At 32.8% G+C, this 23,583-nt stretch overlaps 2 protein-coding genes across 3 annotated transcripts in view; one reads left to right on the top strand and one right to left on the bottom strand.

The window, feature by feature from the left end:
- LOC106882971 (deleted in malignant brain tumors 1 protein) overlaps nt 1-2,112 on the top strand; it is a 28,685-nt gene extending 26,573 nt beyond the window's left edge. The window contains exon 10 of the mRNA XM_052965588.1: nt 1,102-2,112. Within this exon, the coding sequence (XP_052821548.1) occupies nt 1,102-1,160 (59 nt within the window). The 3' untranslated portion in view covers nt 1,161-2,112. The remainder of the gene's footprint in view (nt 1-1,101) is intronic.
- A 2,702-nt stretch (nt 2,113-4,814) lies between these two features.
- Nucleotides 4,815-23,583, bottom strand: part of LOC106882970 (pleckstrin homology domain-containing family A member 8) — a 54,301-nt gene continuing 35,532 nt past the window's right edge. The window contains exons 5-12 of one of the 2 annotated variants that reach the window (XM_052965590.1): nt 22,452-22,622; nt 19,032-19,072; nt 17,792-18,070; nt 17,208-17,269; nt 16,887-16,945; nt 15,665-15,792; nt 13,368-13,500; nt 4,815-12,168 (exon numbers count right to left, since the gene is read on the bottom strand). In XM_052965590.1, the coding sequence (XP_052821550.1) occupies nt 11,971-12,168; nt 13,368-13,500; nt 15,665-15,792; nt 16,887-16,945; nt 17,208-17,269; nt 17,792-18,070; nt 19,032-19,072; nt 22,452-22,622 (1,071 nt within the window). In that variant the 3' untranslated portion in view covers nt 4,815-11,970. Of the gene's footprint in view, nt 12,169-13,367; nt 13,501-15,664; nt 15,793-16,886; nt 16,946-17,207; nt 17,294-17,791; nt 18,071-19,031; nt 19,073-22,451; nt 22,623-23,583 lie in introns of both variants that reach the window. The other variant, XM_052965589.1, reaches the window with a different exon arrangement.

Genomic DNA, 23,583 nt, shown 5'->3' with positions numbered 1-23,583 from the left:
ATGATATATAATAATAACTATATAAAGACATTATAGTGTGCCATAGTTTATAGGCACACTAAATTAAGTACCAATCAAGAACTGGGGTCAATGTAATTGACTAGTGTCCTCCTACAAAATTTCATGCCTTGTGCCTATAATAGAAAGGGTTATTAATGTGTGGTGTGAAACTATTGGATAAAAGGAGGATTGAGGACTTGAAGGGGATGCTGGGATTGGAGGAATCAGCGAATGGAATGTGGTGGTATTGGCATGTTTTGAGGAGGGATGAGGATCTTGTTCTGAGGAGAGTGCTGGGGTTTAAAGTGAATGAACCACGAAAGCGAGGTTGACCATAGAAAACGTGGAGGAGGAGATTCTGAGGATTGGCTTGATGAGGGAGTACGCCCTCAACCAGGCGAGATGATGTGAGAGCGTTTGCTGTAGGAGTCAGGTAGATCCAGCCAGCCCCGTTAATGGGGGCAAACCTGGATTTAAAATATTGGACATTGATCGATATTGATTAAAGAGTGAGCTGGCAGATTTGTTAACATGCCAGTCAAAATGTTTTGTGGCATTTCACCAGTTTTTATGTTGCGAGTTCAAATTCTGCCAGGGTCAACTTTACTTTGCATCCCTTTTAGGATCAATGAAATAAGATACCAGTTGTGCACTAGTGGTGATATAATTGACTTAATCATCCTGCAAAATTTCAAAAAAAGAATATTATTATTATTATTATTAAGATAGCCCTCTACTTTTTCTCTATTCAAGAGAAGTAGTGTAACTAGAGGGGTGGTCGGGGGCAAAGGCACGTGTGCTTTCACATATATACACCAAACAGGCTTCTTTCAGTTTCTGTTTACCAGGCTCAAAAGGTATGGGTAAACAAGCCCCTGGCTTTGTTTACATATTCAGTGAACAAATTGTTTGCTTAATGATTTTTTACTGATACCATTATTATAATAAAGTAATAGAGGAGATTAGTACACTGGAGGAAATTACCGTTCTTTTGTTTTTTTATTCTGTAAGAAGGGGAGATCTTGTGTTTAGCTTTTTTTTTTTTTTTTTAAATATAACTAACACCAGACTAATAATTCCTCAACCAATTTCTCATTTCAGGTGTTTCAAACATGATATTCTTCACATTCTTAATTACATTTTTAAGCCAGACACTGTGAAAAGGCTACCAGATTTAAACCAAGAAAACTCAGCATCTTCAAATAAATTTGCAGATGTACAATTTTATATCAAGCATGTACATTATTGCTTCTCTGAAGTGTATTCAATTGATGAAGTAGGTTGATATTTAACTGTAAATACACACACACACACCAGATAAACAATGACTCAACAGCTAGCCAGCTAAATATACAATAGCTTAAAAATGACCACACAAGTTTTGTCCTTGGATTTCTACTCCACAATCAAGCTACCTTAACTAGAGATTTAAAAGTAAAGATCATTACTTAAATATTAATTATACAGGATACTTTAAGTGAATTCACATGTAAGAGACTGAAGTCAATATGATGCTAAGAAGAAGAAAAAAAAACAAGAAAATAATGGTGGATCAATGTTACTCAACAATGTGGACTCAGTTTGTTCAACTGAATTACTTGCTCCTGGATTAATAAGTGCCTGACCAATCCATGAGCATACAAAACGCTTTATCCCCTTCCCCAAAGATATATCTAAAACAGAATCATCCAGGGACCTATCTGCAAAGGTGGACATGACAAATTTTAATGCACTAAAAACTTTTTTCCTTGAATATGCACTTCTAAAACTGGGAGGCATCTAATATGCCCGTGTGCCATGTCATCAGACAGGCTCCGCTAAACAAAACACTTGAGCAGAATCAGTATGACAAGGCTGGACTAATGAATTATAAGTACAATCAGTTTGATAAGCTTCTATACAGTTTCTATTAAATCAATATCACTCAAAAGCTATGGATTGACGTGAGGCAACTGAAAATTACATTTGTCCAGGATTGATCATAGGACCTCGTGGTTGCAAAATAAACTTCCTAACTATTTAACAGTATAAACCAAAAGGTTGGGACGGGAATTTTTCTAAGTTCATAAGCAGTAGGTTACTTGAATCTTCCAATAATTCTGTTGAAATGCATATGCTTTTGTTTTAATTTATTTTAAAGATAATGAAGAGTTTAATAAAATAACTTTGGTGTGAAACAAATTTACATAAAATTTTGATGCAAGGTATAAATTTAAATCCCATTAATACAGAGTTTGTATAATAGAGCCAAGGACAGTCTCAAACAGACTGATATCAAAAAGGGTTAACAGCTAACAAAGATATTTACAAAAAAGGTATTACTATTACAGCTTAGAGAAAAGGGACCCAACATTTTTTGTAGTTCTAGTCAGGACAATATTACTTCTCAAAGACATAAATAGCAACATTTAACTCTTACTGCATGGGAACCCAGTATACTTGGTTCTGTGCATGTGCACTTGAGAAACATGAACCAAGTCAACTTGTTTTTGTTTGTGGGACATTTTTCAGAATTCTCCACGTTTCATTTGATGTAGAACACACATTTTAATTTTAGCAGAACAATAGAAACAGGTTGCATAAACTGATTTGTATATTTACATCTGCATGTTAGCACACAAAAATTTAGTTTGCACTGTGAGGGTTATTATAAATACAATTAAATGTTGTTAGCCTGCATAACACTTGAGATACCACTGAAGATTTTTACTAATTTTATTCCTGCAGATACAGAGTGGTTCAAAAAGTCCCTTTAGCATTAATATAAACCAACAACTGAGACCAGTTGAACTACTTAATATACAATTTTTTTTATTTCTCTCAACTCCCACCTAATATTCACATCCTTCTCCCAACTACATCCATCATTCCCCTCTCAACACTAGTCCCCTGTTGACTATCATAGCTCAGGGAATTCATGATACTAAGCCACTGTCATTCATACAATCAGCCAGCAGCAGATGAACTAAATATACCTGGACACTTGTATGGAACTATCATTACAGTGTGCCATTTTTAGAACGAGGATTATTCCTTCATCTTTTAATAATGACATATTTCTAAAATAAATCTATCTTAGATACTTGCAATACAATAGAAAATGTAGCCACCATCATCATCATTTAGCATCCATTGTCCATGCTGGCATGGGTTGGACGGTTTGACAAGGGGTGTAAGCTGAGGAGCTGCACCAGACTAATCTACAACTGGATGCCCTTCCTAACACCAACCACTCAGAGTGTAATGGATGCCTTCATGTGCCACCCCACAGGTGTCAATTTGCACGACACCAATATCTGTCGTGACTGTTTCACTTGGCTTGATGGGTCTTCTCAAGCACATCATTTGTCATAGCCTCTGTGAGTCTCAGTGTTCGGAAGGTGCTTCTTAAGTGCCACCAGCACGAGTGCTAGTTACAAGAACATCAGCCACATTGCCTCTTGAGGCCCAACACTCAAGATGTGCTTTTTTTTTTCTTTTTTAGCATGCCACCGGAACAGGTGCCAGTTATGCAACACTGACAACGACCACAGCTATGGTTTCACTTGGCTTGATGGGTCTTAAGAAAAATTTTATACATTTAAATACTAAAAGGAACTTCTAAATTATCTTGTACATTTAGTCTTGTCTTATAATAAAATAGGATCCAATCATTTGGGGGTTTGTCACCAATACTGTTATGCATGTATGGGCCAAGATACTTAAACATCTACACAGCTCATCCCACCTACTATAATAACATGCACTGCTATGAGCAGCTCACCTATGGAAGAAGTAGTACCACAAAAGTTTACATAGTACTGAATTCAATTTTTTACTTTTGATAGATGTGATAAATTGGCATCCTACCCCAAGGAAGACTTATCTTAACACCATGGAAACTAGGGATCTGCAAAGATTTCTTTGATTGAAAATAATTTTTTTTAAGTTATACAGAATTTTTTTTTTCTCATCTTACATAAATTTTCCATATATTCTTGTCAAATCTATACCAGATGATTCTTTATACATTCATACACTAACTGGAGAATATGTTTTCCTTTAGTCCATGAAAAGATTTAAACCTCACAACAATAAAATATTAAGAGAAGAAAGAAACCTTGTTGATATAATTTGGATTGTATATCTGTGGTACCTATTTGCTATTTGGTGAAATAAGTTTTTCAAGTACAATAACTTGCATGTTAATTAGCAAGTAGACTGTTCTGTTGATTGGATCAACATCATTATAACTAACCGAATGCAAGTGGCTGAGCACCTCATGGACACGCATACCATTAACAGTTCTCAGGGAGATTCAGCATGATACAGAATGTGACAAGGCTGGCCCTTTCAAGTACAGATACAATTCATTTTTGCCAGCTGAGTGGACTGGAACAATGTGAAATTAAGTCTTTAGCTCAAGGACACAATGTGCCACTGGGAACCAAACTCACAATCTTGAATCAAATACCTTAACCACTTAGCCATGCACCTTCATGGTTTTAAGTAAATATTTGCTAATGACAATGATATGCTAACGGAGATTCAGGTATATCAACCAGTGGACTAGCACTTCAAGCTCATCATGTCTGTGGCTATATTGTAATTGGCACAAATATCAACAAATAACTAAGCAAATTAAATAGAAATACACTGGATACAACTACGACACAGTATTCTCTATAGAATTATAGATAATGCTGGAAGAGATAATATTTTCCATATTTAATTCCCTGAAGAACAGAATGTGTATAGAACTTAAAAAAAAAAAATGGCACAATATTTAACAGAATATGGAAGGTAGAAAAAAAAAACAACAAAAAAATCCAGAATTAACAGTTTGTTTCTCAGTTTTAATTATGTACGGCTTTTGCCATGAAATCAGATTTTACAGGCAAACATACCATTCAGTCTAAATGAGTTTAAAAAAAAAAAAAAGAAAATGTTCATTTATTTTATATACAGTCAATCCATTTGAATCAAGGAAAAGTGGATAGCTTTTCCAACAAAATCATATAATTGTACATTTACATAAACATGAAGCCCAAGATTTTTAAGAATGGAGAGATGGGAAGTTTTTGACATTCATGCCTGCTCAAGGCATTAGTGGCAAAACTGGAGTAAAATGGTTACAATTAAGAATCAAACTCAGGTCAAGGACTGCCCACTAGGAGCTTACCTCTACTTTATGGTGCTTGCTAAATAATATAATACAATCATTATTATTGTTATTATTAATGAAATATTTTATGTACAAGGTGAGAAGTGTATGTATGTATGTATGTATGCATAATTGAATTAGTGAAACTGACTTTTTTTAATACAAAAAAAAAAAATTCAGCTAAGGAAGCACATTTCCAAAGAAATAACTACAATATGAAACATATATATTTATATATATACACACACACACACACACACATATATACATACGCATAGTAGTTTGCTTCACCATAGTGGACAAAGTTTTTCCCACTACAAAAAGTTCAACTCAGAAACAAGGGCTTTAACATAAAGCCACAACGTTGTTTATTTACAATTTGACAAAAATTCCTTTTTTTTTGTTTCCTTTCCTCTAAAAGGAAATTAACCATTACATTCTATACTCTCTTTCTCTCTCTCATACACACACAAAAACTATTTTGTACATCAAATTTTATTTAGCTTTTCTTATACTATGCTGGTGCCAAAGACTATGGCTGAAACAAGTAAAACTTGGAGGGGTTTAAGTTAAATAAAATGAAAAGATAAATTTGTTGCATATGCTATTACACTAAACGCTCACCAAATATAAGAAACATTTTGCTGGTTTAAAAAAAATTAAAAAAGGAAATAAGAAAATAAGAGAGAGATATGTAGAGAGAGAAATACTGTTTTAAAAGGATCAGTATGATGGAAAATCACATTCATATCAAGAGCTTGAGTTACTACTCTATGCTTCATACAACATAGAATTGAGAGTGAAATAATGAATTCAAGAAATATTTTTTTTTTAAATAAGTGAGAAATTATTTATGAAAAAAATACAAAAAAAAAAAAATGCTTTTCTAAGTAGACATGAATTCTCTTAAGTTAAACTTGATTAATTTAGGATAAAATATAATATAATTTGCATTTGCTACTTCTGCTGACTGGCTTAGAAAATGTAATGAAATAAACCCCAGTGAAAATGTGAAAGTAGTAGTCATGTGTAAGAGAAATTAGAAATGCCTGATATGTAAAGAGAGTGAATTTGTCGACTCCATGTTAAAAGCTCTTTTCTCCTTACATGAAAAGATTTTCTTTGAAAAAAAAAAGAACAAAAAAAAACAATTATTAAAAAAAAAATGAAAAACAGCAATGGAATGGCAAAATGGCATCTAAGTGCCTTACAGTATTTAGCTTTGTTTCTGCAGTTTTGAGTTCAATTACCATCAAGGATTGACTACCTTTCATCCCACCCTTGTCAACAAATACCAGTCATATACTGAGTCAGCTCAAACTGCTTATCTTTCCCCTGTGGTCTTATGTCAATATAACAAGTCATTACCATGAAGTACAGAAGTCAAAGACATTTACAGTAAGCAATGTCACATATATATCAGTACCATTAATTCATAACCATACAAAAATAATAGGCTAACCTTAAAAGTCAACCAAAAATAAAGAATTTTTTTTTTCTGTTATCAAAAGAAAAAAAAAGTCTTTAAAAATTATCTCGCATGCATTTATTTTTTCTCCTTGAAGATAAAAGTCTGTTAATGAATATAATGAAAAATTTTAGGTTGCTATAATATATAATGCTGCAACTCTTAAGGTCTATATTTAAGCAGCTGAAGATGGGCTATTTCCTATTTTCCCTTAAATTTAACTGCTCCTCACCAACCTTCAAATATTGACCGCAAGTTGTAGATAGACAAAAGTTTCCAGACAGAATACAACTTAAAGTTATTGAATAAATAAAGCCAATGTTAACCATTATCCAAAATAATACATACATGGGTCATCACTTTGCATTTTTATTATATTTCTTTTACATTGAAAAGGAATATCATAAAGATAGGGCATTACTATGTCCATGTACACTTACATACTTCTGTATATACAAACACCTACATACAATTAGCATATATACAACTACACACATTTGAATGACTGAACAAATAGCAATTACAAAAAAATACTACAACTGCTTGAAGTCAGAATCGGAAAGACTGAACAGTGGTATTCTATAGAAAAGTTGAATTTATGGACAACCTCTCACTGATTGTGCAAGGATGCAAGATGAAAATCAAATTAGAAAAATACATTGTGCTCCTCCTTGAAAAGACAAAACACTATAAAGCCATAATGTGGGGAAAATTAACGAATCAAATGGAACAGAATGCAATACTCTCAGGCAAGTTAAAAAAAAAAAAATTTAAAAAAAAAAAAAAAAAAAAATCGCCCATACGTATAACATTGATACTTCATCAACATAATACTGATTTTTCCATGTTTGTTTGAAATATTTGAGTTAGTAGTACTACACATTTCCATTGGATGAAAACATGCCATGTAATCAACTAGAGAAATCTTTAATTAGTAGCTACACATGAAGTGGAAGGAAAAGAATGGCCCCCTAAAGCACATTTCAAACAATACTGACATCATGAATGTTTCTAACAAGAACAGACCTTTTCAAAATATATGTATGATACACACAATATGATGCTTCACTGTTAGCTATGGCTTGAACCACATTATTGGCTGAAATTTGTGATTATGTAACTTAAATCTCCTCAACCTAACTGACTGCCATTTGGAATCCTTTCTTTTTATTATTCCTGCCCATAAATATAATCCTTGCAGCCTTCCCACTGAATTCATTAAGCAAGTCTGTGCAGAACAATTAAAAAAAAGAGCTTTGTTTCACAATTCTACTAAACTTCATAGACCAAAAGTTAATGAATAAAGTAATACATACTAAGAAAATAACTTTCTTTGTTCTTACAGGAGTGAAATGTGTGTGTGTGTGTGTGTGTGTGTGTGTGTGTGTGTGTGTATATATGAATGAGAAGAAGAACTAGGATGATAGCATCCCTTAAAGGTTTATAGGTCCTTGATACAATTATCCATCTCAGAAGATGATGATGATGATGATGATGAAGATCTGAAGAAGGAATTGTAATTCTGAAATATCATCGGACTATAGATAACCAAATTACAACAGGTATATAGTCCATTTTTTGTTTTATAGTGCATTGTTGTACCATTCTAAACTTTTTATTCTTTACAAACAATACACAATGCTTCAAGCGAACTATAATACTCTTATATATATATATATATATATATATATATATATAATCTATTTTCAAAAAAGCTGTATGTGAATTCATTTACTAATTGTAGCCCTTTAGTTTGACTAGGAAATGGTTGAGAAAAATTGTTTTAGCCAGCCAAAAACTTATGATTATTGTTATGACTAAATTATTTCAAAATGAAACCTGTTCCTTTTGTTTCTGAGCATTGGTTATTTTATCTAGCAAAAATCATAAGAGGCTGATAAAAAATACAAGAGATTTAAAACAACTAAAAATTTATTCATTATTCCAGATCATATGTCTAACATATTAACTTAAACTTTAGCATTTGAACTGGCCACATCCAGCCAAAATATTCTACCTGCTTTGTATTCAAACTGGCCATGTCTTGCCTTTCACACATACCCTTCAGTGCAAAAATAAACAATCACATTGAAATTTTGAGGCTTCAAGATAATGCATGATTAATTCAAAACAATGTGAATAAATAAGAATTACATTTAACAGAGTAATCTGAATGCTAAAGGATTAAAATAGCAAATACTGAATACACTTCAGAAAATAAATTAACTAAATCTGTATCATGGGGTACAGTACTTCAGATCGGTTACATACACTTTATCACCATTTGATAACATATTTCAGTCTTGTTTCTATTACTTTGTATAGAATTACCTATTCTCACAGTACCTAACTATTAGGAAGTGAATAGGCAGAATCAGGAGAATATCAGACAAAATACCTTCTGGTATTTATCTTACCTGTTTCAGTCATTAGACAGCAGCCATGTTTGGGTACCTTCTTGAAGAATTTTAGTCAAATGAACTGAATAGAGGACCTATTTAGTTCCAGAACTTTACATTCTAAGTTCAGATCTCGCTAAGGATAACTTTGGTGTTTCCCAGCCTCTTCAAGCAAGAGACAACAGTATGGCTGAGAATCCCAAAAGAATCTTCTAAGTACTAGTTATGTTTTTAAGGGCAGATGTACGTAAATCTCAATAACCTCAATATTCCCTTGAATAGCAGCAACCCAAGCTTGTTTGAAAGACATAACAGAACAGCGTTACAACAATCCTGTAATTAATGGGATATGTAATTTATCTATCATTGGACCCACTGTAAATTAACTTTTGCTTTTTCTAATACGAGTTTAAATCCTTTCAACAAATTAAACTTTGGCTGCCAAACTCAACACAAAGTTACAAGCTGACTACATTATCCTCATTTAACGTCCATCTCACATGCAATATTTTGATGCAATCTCTGCATATTCTTTAATGATTTAAAAAAAGAAATATTCTCCAAATGCTATGACTTTTCAATTTTCTCTAAGATTTTAATTATTTGTTATTTCAACAGCAAATGCTACAAAAAAAAAAAGAAAAAAATCAGATATGTCTGTGTTTTTGTTTTAATAGTCACTTTCATAGTATAAAGAAAGTTTTCTTACTACAAATGATATAGTTATTACACTATTTAAGTTGATATTAGCTGAAAGAACAAACACGAGAATATGGAAGACATCCAGCCTGTGTCAATAATTTTGGAATAGATTTTTCCATAAACTACATTTTGACATTGTTTTCAAGTCAACAAACCAGACTGAAACCATACTTGATAATTTCTAAACTACCAAATAATTCAGAAACTGCTTTCGCCTAATTTGAAATTCTAGTTTCTCTTCTGAATTAGAATTCTGGATAAATGTTTGAGAATCAATTCTGATTTATAAGGATGGAAGACAAATCTTTAGAAAATTGATTAATTCTCCAACATCCACAAAACTCATACGGAGAATAAAATTATTATCCACAAAGTAGTCGATTATTAATTAACATTAGTCAAAGTCTACACAGCAATTAACAGTTCATGTAATTTATTGTTCTTTTGCTTTCAATTATTGTTTGATAAATAATAATAAAAACTTTGTTCATAAAGACAGAACCATGGAAATGTGTAGAAATATAATACTATGACAAAATGTTCTGGTAAACTTAATCGGGAAAAAATTTTAATTTGTTCATGATGAAGGGCAAAGTGAGGAAGGAAACTAAAGGGATCTAGACATTTGGAAAAGAAAACAGACAAAATATATTTCAAGGAAGGTGAGGAGACGCCAACAGTTAAAAGAAGGGAAACAATAAAATCTTTAGGTTTTCTAAAAAAATATTTTTAATGTAAAACTTTTTATAAAAATATTTCAAATAGCAACTCATCTTAGAAATGAAAAATGTCACATGAAATCTCTGAATTTTTTGTTTAATATTTCAGAAATCAAAGTTTTGAATGATTAAAACATTGATAAATAAGCAGGCAATTAATATATTACATTTGCAAATGCAGTTGGAGGTTTTTTCTATCTAATTCTGTGAAGAGAATAAGAAGTACATCAAGCAATTCATATGTACCATTGAAACAGCCAGGCTCTATTGATTCAAGACTAAGATTTGCTGTCATGATCTGATATTTCATGCTAAAATATTTCCAGCTTAGGATATTATGATTTAAATAATGAATATAAATTTATGTAATATCTATGACCCTTTAGGATTGATGAAGTAGTTAAAAAGAGAAAAGTTAACAGCTAACTATAGAATTTGGTGACTATAAATTTAGTTGAAAAGTAAAATAATTTTTGATGAAATTTATTTAGTATTCTACTAATATGTATACTTAAATTATGATACATAAAGTATATCTAAATTTAAAAGAATATTAGAAATATAAAAAGAATGAAGCATTAAAGAAATGAAAACGTACCCAAAATAGGTTGGGAATGCACAACGCAAGTTTCTAGTGTGGTAGAGAAAATTTTTCAGAACACTTTTGAAAAGCAAAAGATATCTACTATATTTGTTTAATATTATAAACAGTACAAAATCAATATACTTTTCCTTTGACAATAAATGTCAGAATGAAAATGTCAAACTATTTTGTCTTAACTATTACAATTCCAGCAAAGTTGTAAATCGAGAAGGAGTAAATTTGTACAATCAGGATTTTCTAGAAAGTTGTTTGGAATGTGATAAGATATTCTTGAAAGGACTAGAAAGCTTTAGTATATTTTCCAAGATACAAATGATTGATAATTTATATTCAATGGCAAGGACTTCCTAATCTATGGATGATGCACCCCTAGATATTTCACATATATACTTCCTTATAGTGCAGGGCATACTTTCAACACAATCAGAGCCATTCAGAAAAAAATAAATAAAATCTTTCAAACTCAGAAAAAGAAAAAAAAGGAGAAATTATACAAATGAATACTTCTTATTACAGAGGACCACCATTTTATCACTGGGCTTTATAAATATATATATATATATATATATATATGTCATCCACCAAGAGGGTTTGGTTTATAGATTCAATCTTTCCAGTATCACATTGAAAGAAAGAAAATTATAAGAAGCAAACAAGAAAAAAAAAAAAGCTGTAACAAGACTTGTCCATTATAATATCGCTGCACCAACTCAAAAGAGTGAGAACAAAGATAAATCTGTAAATCCTTATATATACATATGCACATAAGGGTATGCACACATCATGTATACATATATACAAACATACATACAGGTATATATTTTTCCAGTTTAAAAGGATGTTTAAAAGTGTTTTGTTTTCATCAATTCGTGGTTGTGTTTTTTTAGTTTTGTTTTGTTTTTTTTGGTGGGTGGGGGTTGTTCTTTTCAGTCTGCTCACACTTGTTCTTCTGAATCAAGATTATTGGCACAGTAAAAGTCATTTATGGATTGAATAATTGGTTTCAGAGAATTTATAAATGTTACCATATGATGGTCAAGTATTCGGTCAATATCCTCTTTTGGGACTGGATAGCTAATAGAATGTAATTGAGCTAGAAACATATCACGAGTTGGAATGGCTCTCATAGCAACCTTTATGGAAGATAAAAGCAAAATTAATTAATAAATAAATAAATAAAAACAATATTTATAATTAAGATTTTACTAGAACAAGACAGATAACATTGGGAATATACTTTTGCTATTGATATCAAAAAATATTACATTGGTACCATAATTTTAATTTTTCATACAAATTTCATGGTAGAAGAATATAAAGTAAAACTTCAGGTATATCACAAAATTTGAAGTAATAGCTGGACAAATTGATGAATTTAAACTCCCTTGACCATTTTAACATTTAAACTGATTAGATCTAGTTCAAGTATTCAACCTGTTCTATGTTCAAACTGGCCAGGTCTGGCCTCACATTTACCTGACCGTGTCTTAAAAATAAACATATGCAATACCTAGTAGCTTAGAGATAATGCATGATTAATTCAAAACAAAGTGGATAAATAAGCATTACATGTAACAGTAATCAGAATGCTAAAGCCTGGCAGAAACGTTAGCACACCGGGCGATAATGCTTAGCGGTATTTCGTCTACCGTTACGTTCTGAGTTCAAATTCCGCCGAGGTCGACTTTGCTTCGGGGTCGATAAATTAAGTACCAGTTATGCACTGGGGTCGATGTAATCAGCTTAACCCCTTTGTCTGCCCTTGTTTGTCCCCTCTATGTTTAGCCCCTTGTGGGCAGTAAAGAAATAAGAATGCTAAAGGATTAAAAATAAATATAGGGAGTGTTTCTATCATATATTTTCTACCCAAACATTATTCTGAACTCCTACAGAATAAATAGGACAACAAACTGCACATATACATTACAAAATATAGAGATATTAAACACAGTGTATATTAATAATATACTGTTTATACAATGAATATATTAAGCATGTATGGCAAATACAAACACACAAAATACACATGGATATTCAAACTGCATATCGTTTTAACATCCACTTTTCCATCTTGCGTGGGTCAGAAGGAACATGTTGAAGCAGATTTTCTATGGCTGGATGCCCTTCCTGTTGCTACACATGCATCTGATAAATTTGGATAAGTGAGTGATGATAATGCTACAATAGATACGATTAAAAGAAAAAAAGTTTCTTTCACCAACTGACCGATCTATATAACTTCTACTGAATTCCTAACTGAGAAACCTTAAAATACATATGATCACTGCCCCTCTTATTTTGAGCTAATAAACAAAAAACTAAAAATACTTACACCAAATATACTACGGGCAAACCTCGTATGGAAAGGTTTCAAGGTTCTATTATAAGCTTCTGTTGTTGCTTCACTCAAATCAGCCTTGCCATTGTGAATTTCAGATATGAATTCTCGAATAAATTCTAAAGCCCTGCAACAGAATATGTCAATTATTCTCCCTGAAGATATAATTCAATTTCCTACAAAGTTGATATAAGCACCAATATAAAGATGACAACTTTTAAATTAAACTTTATACTTTCTAGTACTTTACTGCCTTTATTACCTCTGCCTTAGCGAAGGCAGAGGTATTGTTTTCAGTCATGTTTGTTTGTGCAGGGACAAGATATCTCAAGAACTGCTGGATGGATTCGGATGAAACTTTCAGGGATGTTTGGCCTCATGGCTGCTACAAACTGATTAAATTTTGGGATCAATCCAGTACTGGACATGGATTCTGGATTATTTTTCTGGTTTTTTTTTTTTTACTTAATTTTTGAGTGCAGTCAGGTTCATTTTTACTATTCTTGTTTGTGAGAGCAGTCTAGTTTATTTCAGATATTCTCATTTTAAAAATCATCTCTGGCTAATCATCGAAAGGAAGTTGGTATTGCCTTAGCATAGGTTTGCACTCTGAGCGCTCGTTTTCATTTATTTTCTTTTATCTCCTTCATTAACCTCTCCTTCTAATGGCATTTAACTACACTGACATTTTATGTCCATTCATCAAAGTTGAAATGACAGAATAAAATGATAATATATATAAGATTATATAATTTAACGATTCTTTCCATTTTTATGCCAGTAGCAGATGGTGTGAAGGAAATTTTTCTCTCCCTCCAAATCACTTCCTATTATCTTTACAAACTTCCACAACAGGCTGAGTAACTGTATTGTTGATCCTCGTAGTTTAGCGTCCACTTTTCCATGCTTGCACGAGTCAAACAGAATTTGCTGAGGTAGATTTTCTATGGTTGGATACCCTTCCTGTCACCAACCCTCACCCGTTTCTAAATAAGGCAATATTTCCACACAGTTGAGCATTCTTCTGTACAAAACTGGAAACAAACAACATCGCTTGTATGATGGTGATGCTCGTTTACAATTATCACCTTATGTCAAGACAAGGATGCATGCAAACCTGCACACCTACATACAACAGGCTTCTTTCAGTTTACATCTTCCAAATCCACTCACAATGCTTTGGTTGACCCTGGGCTACAGTAGGAGACACCTGTTCAAGCTTCCATGCCATCGGACAGAACCCTAGACCACATGATAAGGAAGCAAGCTTCTCAATCACACAGCCACACCTGCACCTTGATAATGAATACTGAGAATAGAAGTAGTGCACATCATCATTTAACGTCCACTTTCCATGCTAGCATGGGTTGGACGATTTGACTGGGGACTGGCGAAGCGGATGGCTACACCAGACTCCAATCTGATCTGGCAGAGTTTCTACAGCTGGATGCCCTTCCTAACACCAACCACTCCGAGAGTCTAGTGGGTGCTTTTTACATGCCACCGGCACTAGGGCCAGTCCGGCAGTACTGGCAACGGCCATGTTCAAATGGTGTCTTTTTATGTGCCACCTGCACAGGAGTCTGCCAATGTTTTGTTCACATGCCACTGGCACAAATGCCAGTAAGGCGAAGCTGGAAACGATCGCGCTCAAATGGTGCATTTTATGTGCCACCGGCACGGGACCAACGTATAGAAAAGAAAGGGTAGGCATTCATCATTGTTTGTAATATAAAATTCACATCTTAAGAGGAAGATATAGTTAGCTAACCGATATTTTAAATTAACTAGTAATACATTCCTTTTATTCTGGTTTCAGTCACTGGACTGCAACAATGAAAGAGTTTTTAGTCAAATCACATCAATTCCAGGACTCATTTTAGTCAGATTCTTATTTTACTCGTAACCACTAAGGTGCACTTAAAGTTGTGTCAAATACAGAGATACATATACAGACATATGCATATGGATGTAACAGGCTTCTGCAGTTTCTAAGACTATAGTAGAAGGCATTTTACCCACGATATCAGTAACATTGAATCTGGAATTATACAGCTACAAAGTAAACTTCTTAATCACATACGTATACCTGTACCCATAGCTTCAATGATAAAAAGGAAACCCACAAAACAGTGTAAAACAAATAAGGTAATCGAGTTATATCTCTTGATGGTTTAGTGTATGTTTACTCAAGTAATGTTCAAAATGACAACATTAATTCTATGTCAGTCAAGTAAAACGCTTCAAGCAATATGCAATTATATAAAGCAGCGTGATTTTTAATAACATACCTTTTCATCCATAATACAGCAACTGCAACAGAATTTGATAAATGTTGTTCATTGGCTTCTAATTCCCATGTAATCATTTTCTGTAATGTTGTAAATTCTGAATTGGTAGCATATTTCTTCTCAATTTTCTAGTTAAAGTAAACAATTATTGAAATATGTCAATAAACAACCACAGAATTACTTCATACATCCTGGTATTTTCATTTGAAAATAATTACCATAAAACAGCAAAATTTTATAATGAATATCTAACAAGTCTGTTATAACAGACATGTAAACATGCCCATTTCTTAACTTTGCACATATCAGACACTGAAATTAATTCTCTCTAGCACGTAATGTCTGTAAGATTTATCAATTTCCATTTTTTTACATTCAGAAGAAACACAAAGATGCATGTAGGCATAATTCAAAACAACAGGATAAAGAAATAGCTTTAATGAACTTTAATAACTCTCTTTTTCCAAGTACAAAGACAAGTAGTACTTATAACTGTTAGAGGATAAAATAGACTGGGAGAAAGAGATAGCTTGAAAAAATTGATATTGAAATCAAAATCGAAATCAAACCAAACTCAATGACTGGCACCCATGCCAACCTTTCCTTCATTGGACACTAAACTCTGCTTGCGAAGACCTGTTGGGGCAAGTGAAATCAAAATTGAACCAAATTCGATAACTGGCACCTGTGCCGGTGGAGCACTAACAGCACCATCTGAGCGTGATCATTGCCAGAGCAGCCGTCTGGCTCCCGTGCCGGTGGCATGTGAAAAGCACCATTTGTGCGTGATCATTACCAGCGTTGCCTGACTGGCCCTCGTGCCGGTGGCACGTAAAAGCACCCACTACACTCTCGGAGTGGTTGGTGTTAGGAAGGGCATCCAGCTGTAGAAACTCTGCCAGATCAGATTGGAGCCTGGTGCAGCCATCTGGTTTGCCAGTCCTCAGTCAAATTGTCCAACCTATGTTAGCATGGAAAGCAGACGTCAAACGATGATGATGCTGATGAATGTATGTATATTGATGTGAGCAAAGAGGGAATTATAATAGACTTGCACAAGCAATAAGAAAGTGATGTGTTTAGGGTGTAAGACAGTTTTCTACAGTCATTGTATGCAGGGGTATAACAATAAATGAAATGCTTATAGGGCAGCATTTTTGCTAAGATGACTGGGTCTTTTCATGCACAGCAAAACCAACAAAATTAGTTAAATAAGAATCACCTGAATGTTGCTAGAAAAATCCATTTTCACTGTTGCAAATGCTGTACTATTCAATTTATCTGGAAAAATAAATTAATTGTGTTATTCCAATGTCATGTACAAGTTATAAAATGCTCAACATAAGACAAAATAAAAACAAATCTGATTTAAATTGAAAGAATTGATTTATAAGTTTGTGGAAAAGTCTATTTTGAAATATGGTTGGATTGCTCTTAAAAATACGAACATTCTATACTGTACACATTATAGTTGTTAATGTTTTCATGATTTGGTTCTCAGTCAGATTTATTATAAACTTATAAAAAAATAAGCATGACTCACCAAATATAGGTAAAATTGATTTACAAGAATCAAGGAATGGCTCAACAGGGACTTCACCAGCACTATCAAGAAGACATGTTTCAAAGCTTTAAACAGAAAAAAATAGTGAAAAGTGAATCCCTCTTATCCTTATTGAATCTTTTAAGGATAAGTTAAAGCAAAATCCATTATAATATATATAATTGTGTAGTATACATGGATCTGATCTTTAATCACATCATTATTTTTTACTAACCGACTGAGACAATTTCAAAGAGGTGCTCTGTCTGAAACATCAGTGCTTTGTCTCTATAGAGCATACAAATTTAATATATTTTACAAATTTTATGTTTGTGCTTGACAGAGGTGAAGAATTTCAGTCATTTAGTCAAAGCTGCAATTTACAATAAATAGTTTATAAATACTATCTAATGGTTCTTGACCAATGAACAAGGTCTTCTGAATAAGGGTTTTACTATAATTTGAAATATACATTAGATAAAAATACTTGGAATTTGCAAAAGAAGCTAAGCACAACATTTACATGTTATATAGCTTTCCTTAACATGAAATACATATACATGTATAAAAATATATATCCAAACCTGTGTGTCAGATAAGAAAAGAAAGTGTCTGTGGAATTCATTATGATTAAACTTTCATCTGATATGTGACGGGGCCTCAGATCTGACGGTACGGCAGGCATTATTCTAGTATCAGAACTAAGGGAACGGTTACTGTTGTCTTCACAGCCAGATATTTGACAGTCTGAAGAATCTGAAGTTACACTGTCCATTCTGTTTGGAGATTTCTTTTGTAAATATTGGTCACTATTTGAGTATTTCATTGATTTATGGTCTTGAATACCATTTTTCATAATTGGTCTGAAATGAAAATAAAATGTTTAGCTTAGCTTTGTAAGTAAAATTATTATTTTTTTTTTAAATGTTATTTCAGAATTCCTACAAGCTTCATACTTCCACAGCATTTTCTTACAGCAGTCTCTCATTGCCAGCAATTTGCATCCATATTAAAACACTGGAATCTGGTTATAATATTCCAATCAATATTATATTATTAGTTATAAATAAGAGTTGAGTATAATTTTATAATTATTTAAATCTATTATGCTTGAAGGCAAAAAATCTAAAATATGTTCACAAATAATAATTTAGAACTGTCTGAAGTTCCTATTAATTTCTATTTTAATCATAATGGTTTCAAACTTTGGCAGAAGGCCAGCAATTTTAGAAGTGAATGATTGACTCCAGTGCTTGACTAGTACTTATTTTATCCATCTCAAATGGATGAAAGGCAAAGTCAACCATGGTGGCATTTGAACTCAAAATGTAAAGAGCCTGAGGAAATGCCTCAGAGTTTTGTCCAGCACAGTAACAATTTTCCCAGCATGCCACTGTCATAAAAATCACAGCTATCATAACTTCTATTTTTCCAAGTTGGAATGAGCTGAACAGATCTGTCATACAGGATGTTTCCATTCATCTCAATCTTTGGCCATATCATTTGTGAAGACAAGTATCCCAATATTTGACTTCACTTCTTTTTCCTCCCTGTCATGGATACTCTGTACCAACAACACTCAATACTCTTTCACTCAGTTTTATAATACAATATAATCTTCATATCAGAAGAATAGCATGATAACATAAGTACTAAACAAACAGAGGAAATGCCTTGAAAATAGGAGTTAGCAAGAAATACAGTATTACTGTTTTGTTTATTTTTAATAATGTTTCAGAATTATTTTTAAAAGCAAAAAAGTTATTTCTAGATGTCCACCTTAGATTTCAATGGTTATTTAATTTTAAAGAAATATATTTTTACCTGTCTAAGGATATTGATTTTCGAATGTTATTCTTTGTTGCCTGAAATCAAATTAATCAAGCTATATATTACATAAGAGCAAATTGCCGAAACAATAGCAAAAATAGCTATTTTATAATATTGTAAAACATGAAATCAGAACTTTTATTCATAACTTTTGAAAAATTTAGTTTTTTTTGTACTTTTTTTAACTGTGTCATACTGACTCATTTTAATACTTATTGAATAACACTAATTAACAAACAATGTGCACTAACTAACCATCAACATCTTATTTAATCATTGTGAGAACCTTACCAACCAACACAGCCTAAAAGAGTGTATTCAAAGAAGAATCCCAAACAGGATTAACTATACCTCCATTACTACAATTTCTATACTTTACCATCTCATCAAATTCACAACAGACTTCATTCAAAAATCCCATCAAGCACAGTATTGAAGGAGACCCATGTTCAAAATATGCTGTCTTCACTTAAGATTCCCTTCATAGGGAACATTGATACTACAGATCATTTCTAGCTCTTGCAAATGTAAAAGATAGCTTTCAACCCAGACGTTTCCTTGTCACACTTCTGTAACTACTCAATCATTCATAGACATGCTGATAGCAATGAATATTTTTTTTCTTCTTATAAATCAATGAGTCAAGAGAAAAGTTAGCACCCATGAGCTTTTTTAGGAATTTAAGACTGTGGAAGGAAGGAAGGAAGTTATCCTCAAACTAGAGACCTAACTCCAACATTAATTGATAGTGTTAATCTGAGTAACAGACCAGGCCAATGTCAGATATATACCAGCTGCTATCCATAATTCTGAACATTTTGTTTTGACAGGCATTTATTTATATGACCGAGATCTTGACAAATGACAGACCTTTGGCAATATGCTGCACTTAAAAAGGAAGATCTATCAAGCTGAGTGAGATTGTAGTTGTGACAGATGCTGGTGTCATATAACAGGTGCATGTACCAGTGACACGTAGAAGCACCCATTACACTCTTGGAGTGGTTGGCATTAGGAAAGGTATCCAGCTGTAGAAACTACACCAAATCAGACTGGAATCTGGTGCAGCTCCTCAACTTACCAGCCTTGGTCAAACTGTCCGATCCAATGCCAGTATGGACAACAGACGTGAAATGATGATACCAACAGCTTACAAGAATATCAATAATACATGTTGATATGCAAGATGTATGCATTACTCTTGAACCTATTTTTATGAGATATGGGGACACTGTTTTTATAAAAACATGCTCTTATCTAAAAGCATACAATAACTATAATGCTTTTGATAATGTTTAGCATTGAACTATCACAGGAACTTGACAGTTTCAACAATGAACAGCTAATAAAATCAAGATTTCTTTTTCTGTATAATTTCCATTTGAAAGTGGTAAGAACATAAACATCAAATTCTGTAAGTTGTTTGATGATTTCAATGCTTTACCGACTAATTCAAAATGGCACATTGACAACAGGAGTCATTAATGTTAAGCTCTACAATGTTTTAAGAGAAAACTGATGCTAGGAAGATTTTTATTAGAAACCAACCAAGAAAGAAAAAGACTCCTCCTGAGAACATCTGGTTCTGCAGGCCACACATTAAGCAAACATATCGCCAAAACTATTACATCCACAATACAAAAGAAGAACTGAGCATCAAACTTAATTAGGACCGTCTGGACAATCAATTCCAAAAGAATATGCACATTATGGAACTGCTAGGTTGGAAATGCCAAAAATTACTTTAGAAGTTTGTACATTAAAGAAGCCATATTCATTAGACATTTACAAACAGAAATCAACAATCATCAGGAATTTCTTGACTATTAGAATTTCATTATATAATTTGAATATCACACCTCAATTACCTTCCCTGCACTGTGCATGTTTGAGTAACATGCAATTAAAATCCCAAAAGTTGCTGTTGAAGCTAAATTTTACAATCTCTGATGATTCCATATACAAAATGTAGCCAAAACTGCATCCTAAGGATGCAACCTTCATCATCAGGGTGAGAACCTACTTAACTCCTGATCAGTCACAAATCCTACAAATGACAAGTTCTTGCTAATACTACATACAAATATCCTAGGAAGGCATGTGATTGGTTAGTAATACACTAGAACTGCTGTCTATTTTATACCCCTACAGCAATAGTATCTGCTTCTCTTAACTGGTTAGTTGCTTACAACATCTACCCCATTCAGGAACAGTCAGCTCTTCTATGCCCTGCACTGACCACTCATTCCAATCCTTCTTTCCCAGAACATCATTCCTCTGGAATTCCTTCCCTAGCCACATTTTGCTGGTAGATGTCAACTAGGGGATGTTCAAGCTGAACTTCAACTGGATTGCTGTTACCAGTTTTGGAAGGCTTGTGGAACTTATAGAGCATGTCCTTCCACAAAACAGTAGAATAAAAAGACGTTATGAATATCTTCTTCAACATTAGCATCTCATTTTAAATTCTTCAGTTCACAACCACAGTTTATTAAAATTTAATGATTAAACTTATTTTCCTGTGTGTTGTTATACAACTTTCAACACCTTCCTATACCTGTGCATATTGATATCATGTAAGGCCAGTAACTAAAATAATTTTCCTTCAAGTATCTTATTCCTGAGGGTTTTTGGTTGTACTGTGGGCTTTTGAATATTGCTGTACTAATTTAACAATGGCAAGGCATAATGTCAATCTTAATACTCATTTTTTGCCAGCTGAGTGGATTGGAACAATAGCAAGTAAAATACATAGCCCAAGGCCACAATGCCTCTCCTGAATCTGGAATTGAACACACAACCTTATGATTAAGAACTCAGTTGCCTAACCCACTAAGCCATGTTATAATTCAATACAAAAATAGCTAACAAAGCCTTACAGTTATTTTAGCTAATTTAACTTCAAGTATATATAACATTAAAGTGCAATACAGGATACAAATTGGAGACTAAACTGGTTGTTTAATTAATATAGATAAGCTACATAAATTCACATTTATCAGTGGAAGTGCAAGAGATAAGCATAAATTAAAAAAAAGATATTTAGATGTTGCATGCTTTCTTTTTTTATCTCTGCAAAATGTAGAGCATTTTGATTAATATATGTGTCAGAAACAGGTCACAATGCCCAAGATAGCTTGTGCAGTTAATATTAAGAGGAAATACAACTGAAATATCTGGTGCATATACAAGTTTAAACCAGTTACAAAGATCCAAAATTACTAAATGAACTGCTAAATCAAATCCAATATTTTAATATATATAATTTTAATAACAATGACTATAAAACATTTAAATATTTTTCTGAAGAATTTCATAACTCCTAAAACTTGTTTGAAACTAACAGAATAAACAATTTTTTTTTATCCTTCATTTCTATTACACAAAAGTATTATATGTTTATTAATAATTTACCAATTTATAGTTGCTTTTGGTTGGAGATGAAATTGGTATGGAAGAATTTATTACATATTGGTTAGGCACTTCATAAGCTATTGTTGCATTGGCAATTCTCATACAGTCTTCAAGGGTTTGTATGAAGGTATCACAGGTCGCACTCAACAGAGATGTGGCATCATTCAGTTTCTAAAACAGACAAAATATAATTTTTTTTAAATATTTAAAAAATTCAAAATACACCAGTATACAATATTTATATAAAATTGCAATTACCATCATCGTTTTAATGTCTACTTTTCCATGAATGAATGGGTCGGACAGAGTTTAGTGAGGCAGATTTTCTATGACTGAATGCTTTTCCTGTCACCAATCCACATCCGTTTTCAAGCAAGGGAATATTCTCTCATGGCCAGACATATTTGAGCATAATATTGGAAATTAATGACATTCGTTTACAACAATCACACAATATCAAAAGGACACACGCACACACAATGAGTTTCTTTCAGTTTCTGCCTACCAATTCTACTCACAAGACTTTTGTCAGCTCCAGGGCTGACACTTGCTCAAGGTGCCACAACTTACCCTTCCCCATTTTTTTTTTCCAGTCTCAAGAAATTTATTTCTCCTACTTATAAATAAAATGTTAATTTTATAGTGGAAAGTAAAAACCAATTAATTTTAATTTTCCCTCAATTCTCCATCTGTTTTCTTTCTTCGCTCTTTTCTGTAGAAGACTGTAGGCTCAAAATGTCAAAGACTTTTTCCATTTTTCCAGAGCATCAAAGTAATACACCTTGTTTGTTGTTGCCCTCACCTGTCTGTCTTTTGTACAGTTTTGAACCATATATTTTACTAGCTTCACTTCCAGATTTACTTTATTTTTTTGTCTCCATTGAAGTAAATCTAGAATAAGAGGTAGATTGGAATGAAGAAGCCTTCTGAGTAAACCATGTTCCAGCAGATCAGGTCACAATCATCCAACTTAGAAAATACAAACAATTCAAAGACTACGACTTTCTTCAATCTCATTCACGTCCAGATACAAATTCATAAGCATGCGTGCACAGGTACTCACATGCATGCAAAAACACAATACACATACAAAAAAAATCATTTTATTAATTATATTTTATATCCATTTTAT

Source organism: Octopus bimaculoides, chromosome 2, assembly GCF_001194135.2.
Source record: "Octopus bimaculoides isolate UCB-OBI-ISO-001 chromosome 2, ASM119413v2, whole genome shotgun sequence".
Classification (NCBI taxonomy): Eukaryota; Metazoa; Mollusca; class Cephalopoda; order Octopoda; family Octopodidae; genus Octopus; species Octopus bimaculoides.
The sequence above is the reverse complement of the archived record's forward strand: the minus strand, read 5'-3'. Positions and strand labels throughout refer to the sequence as shown.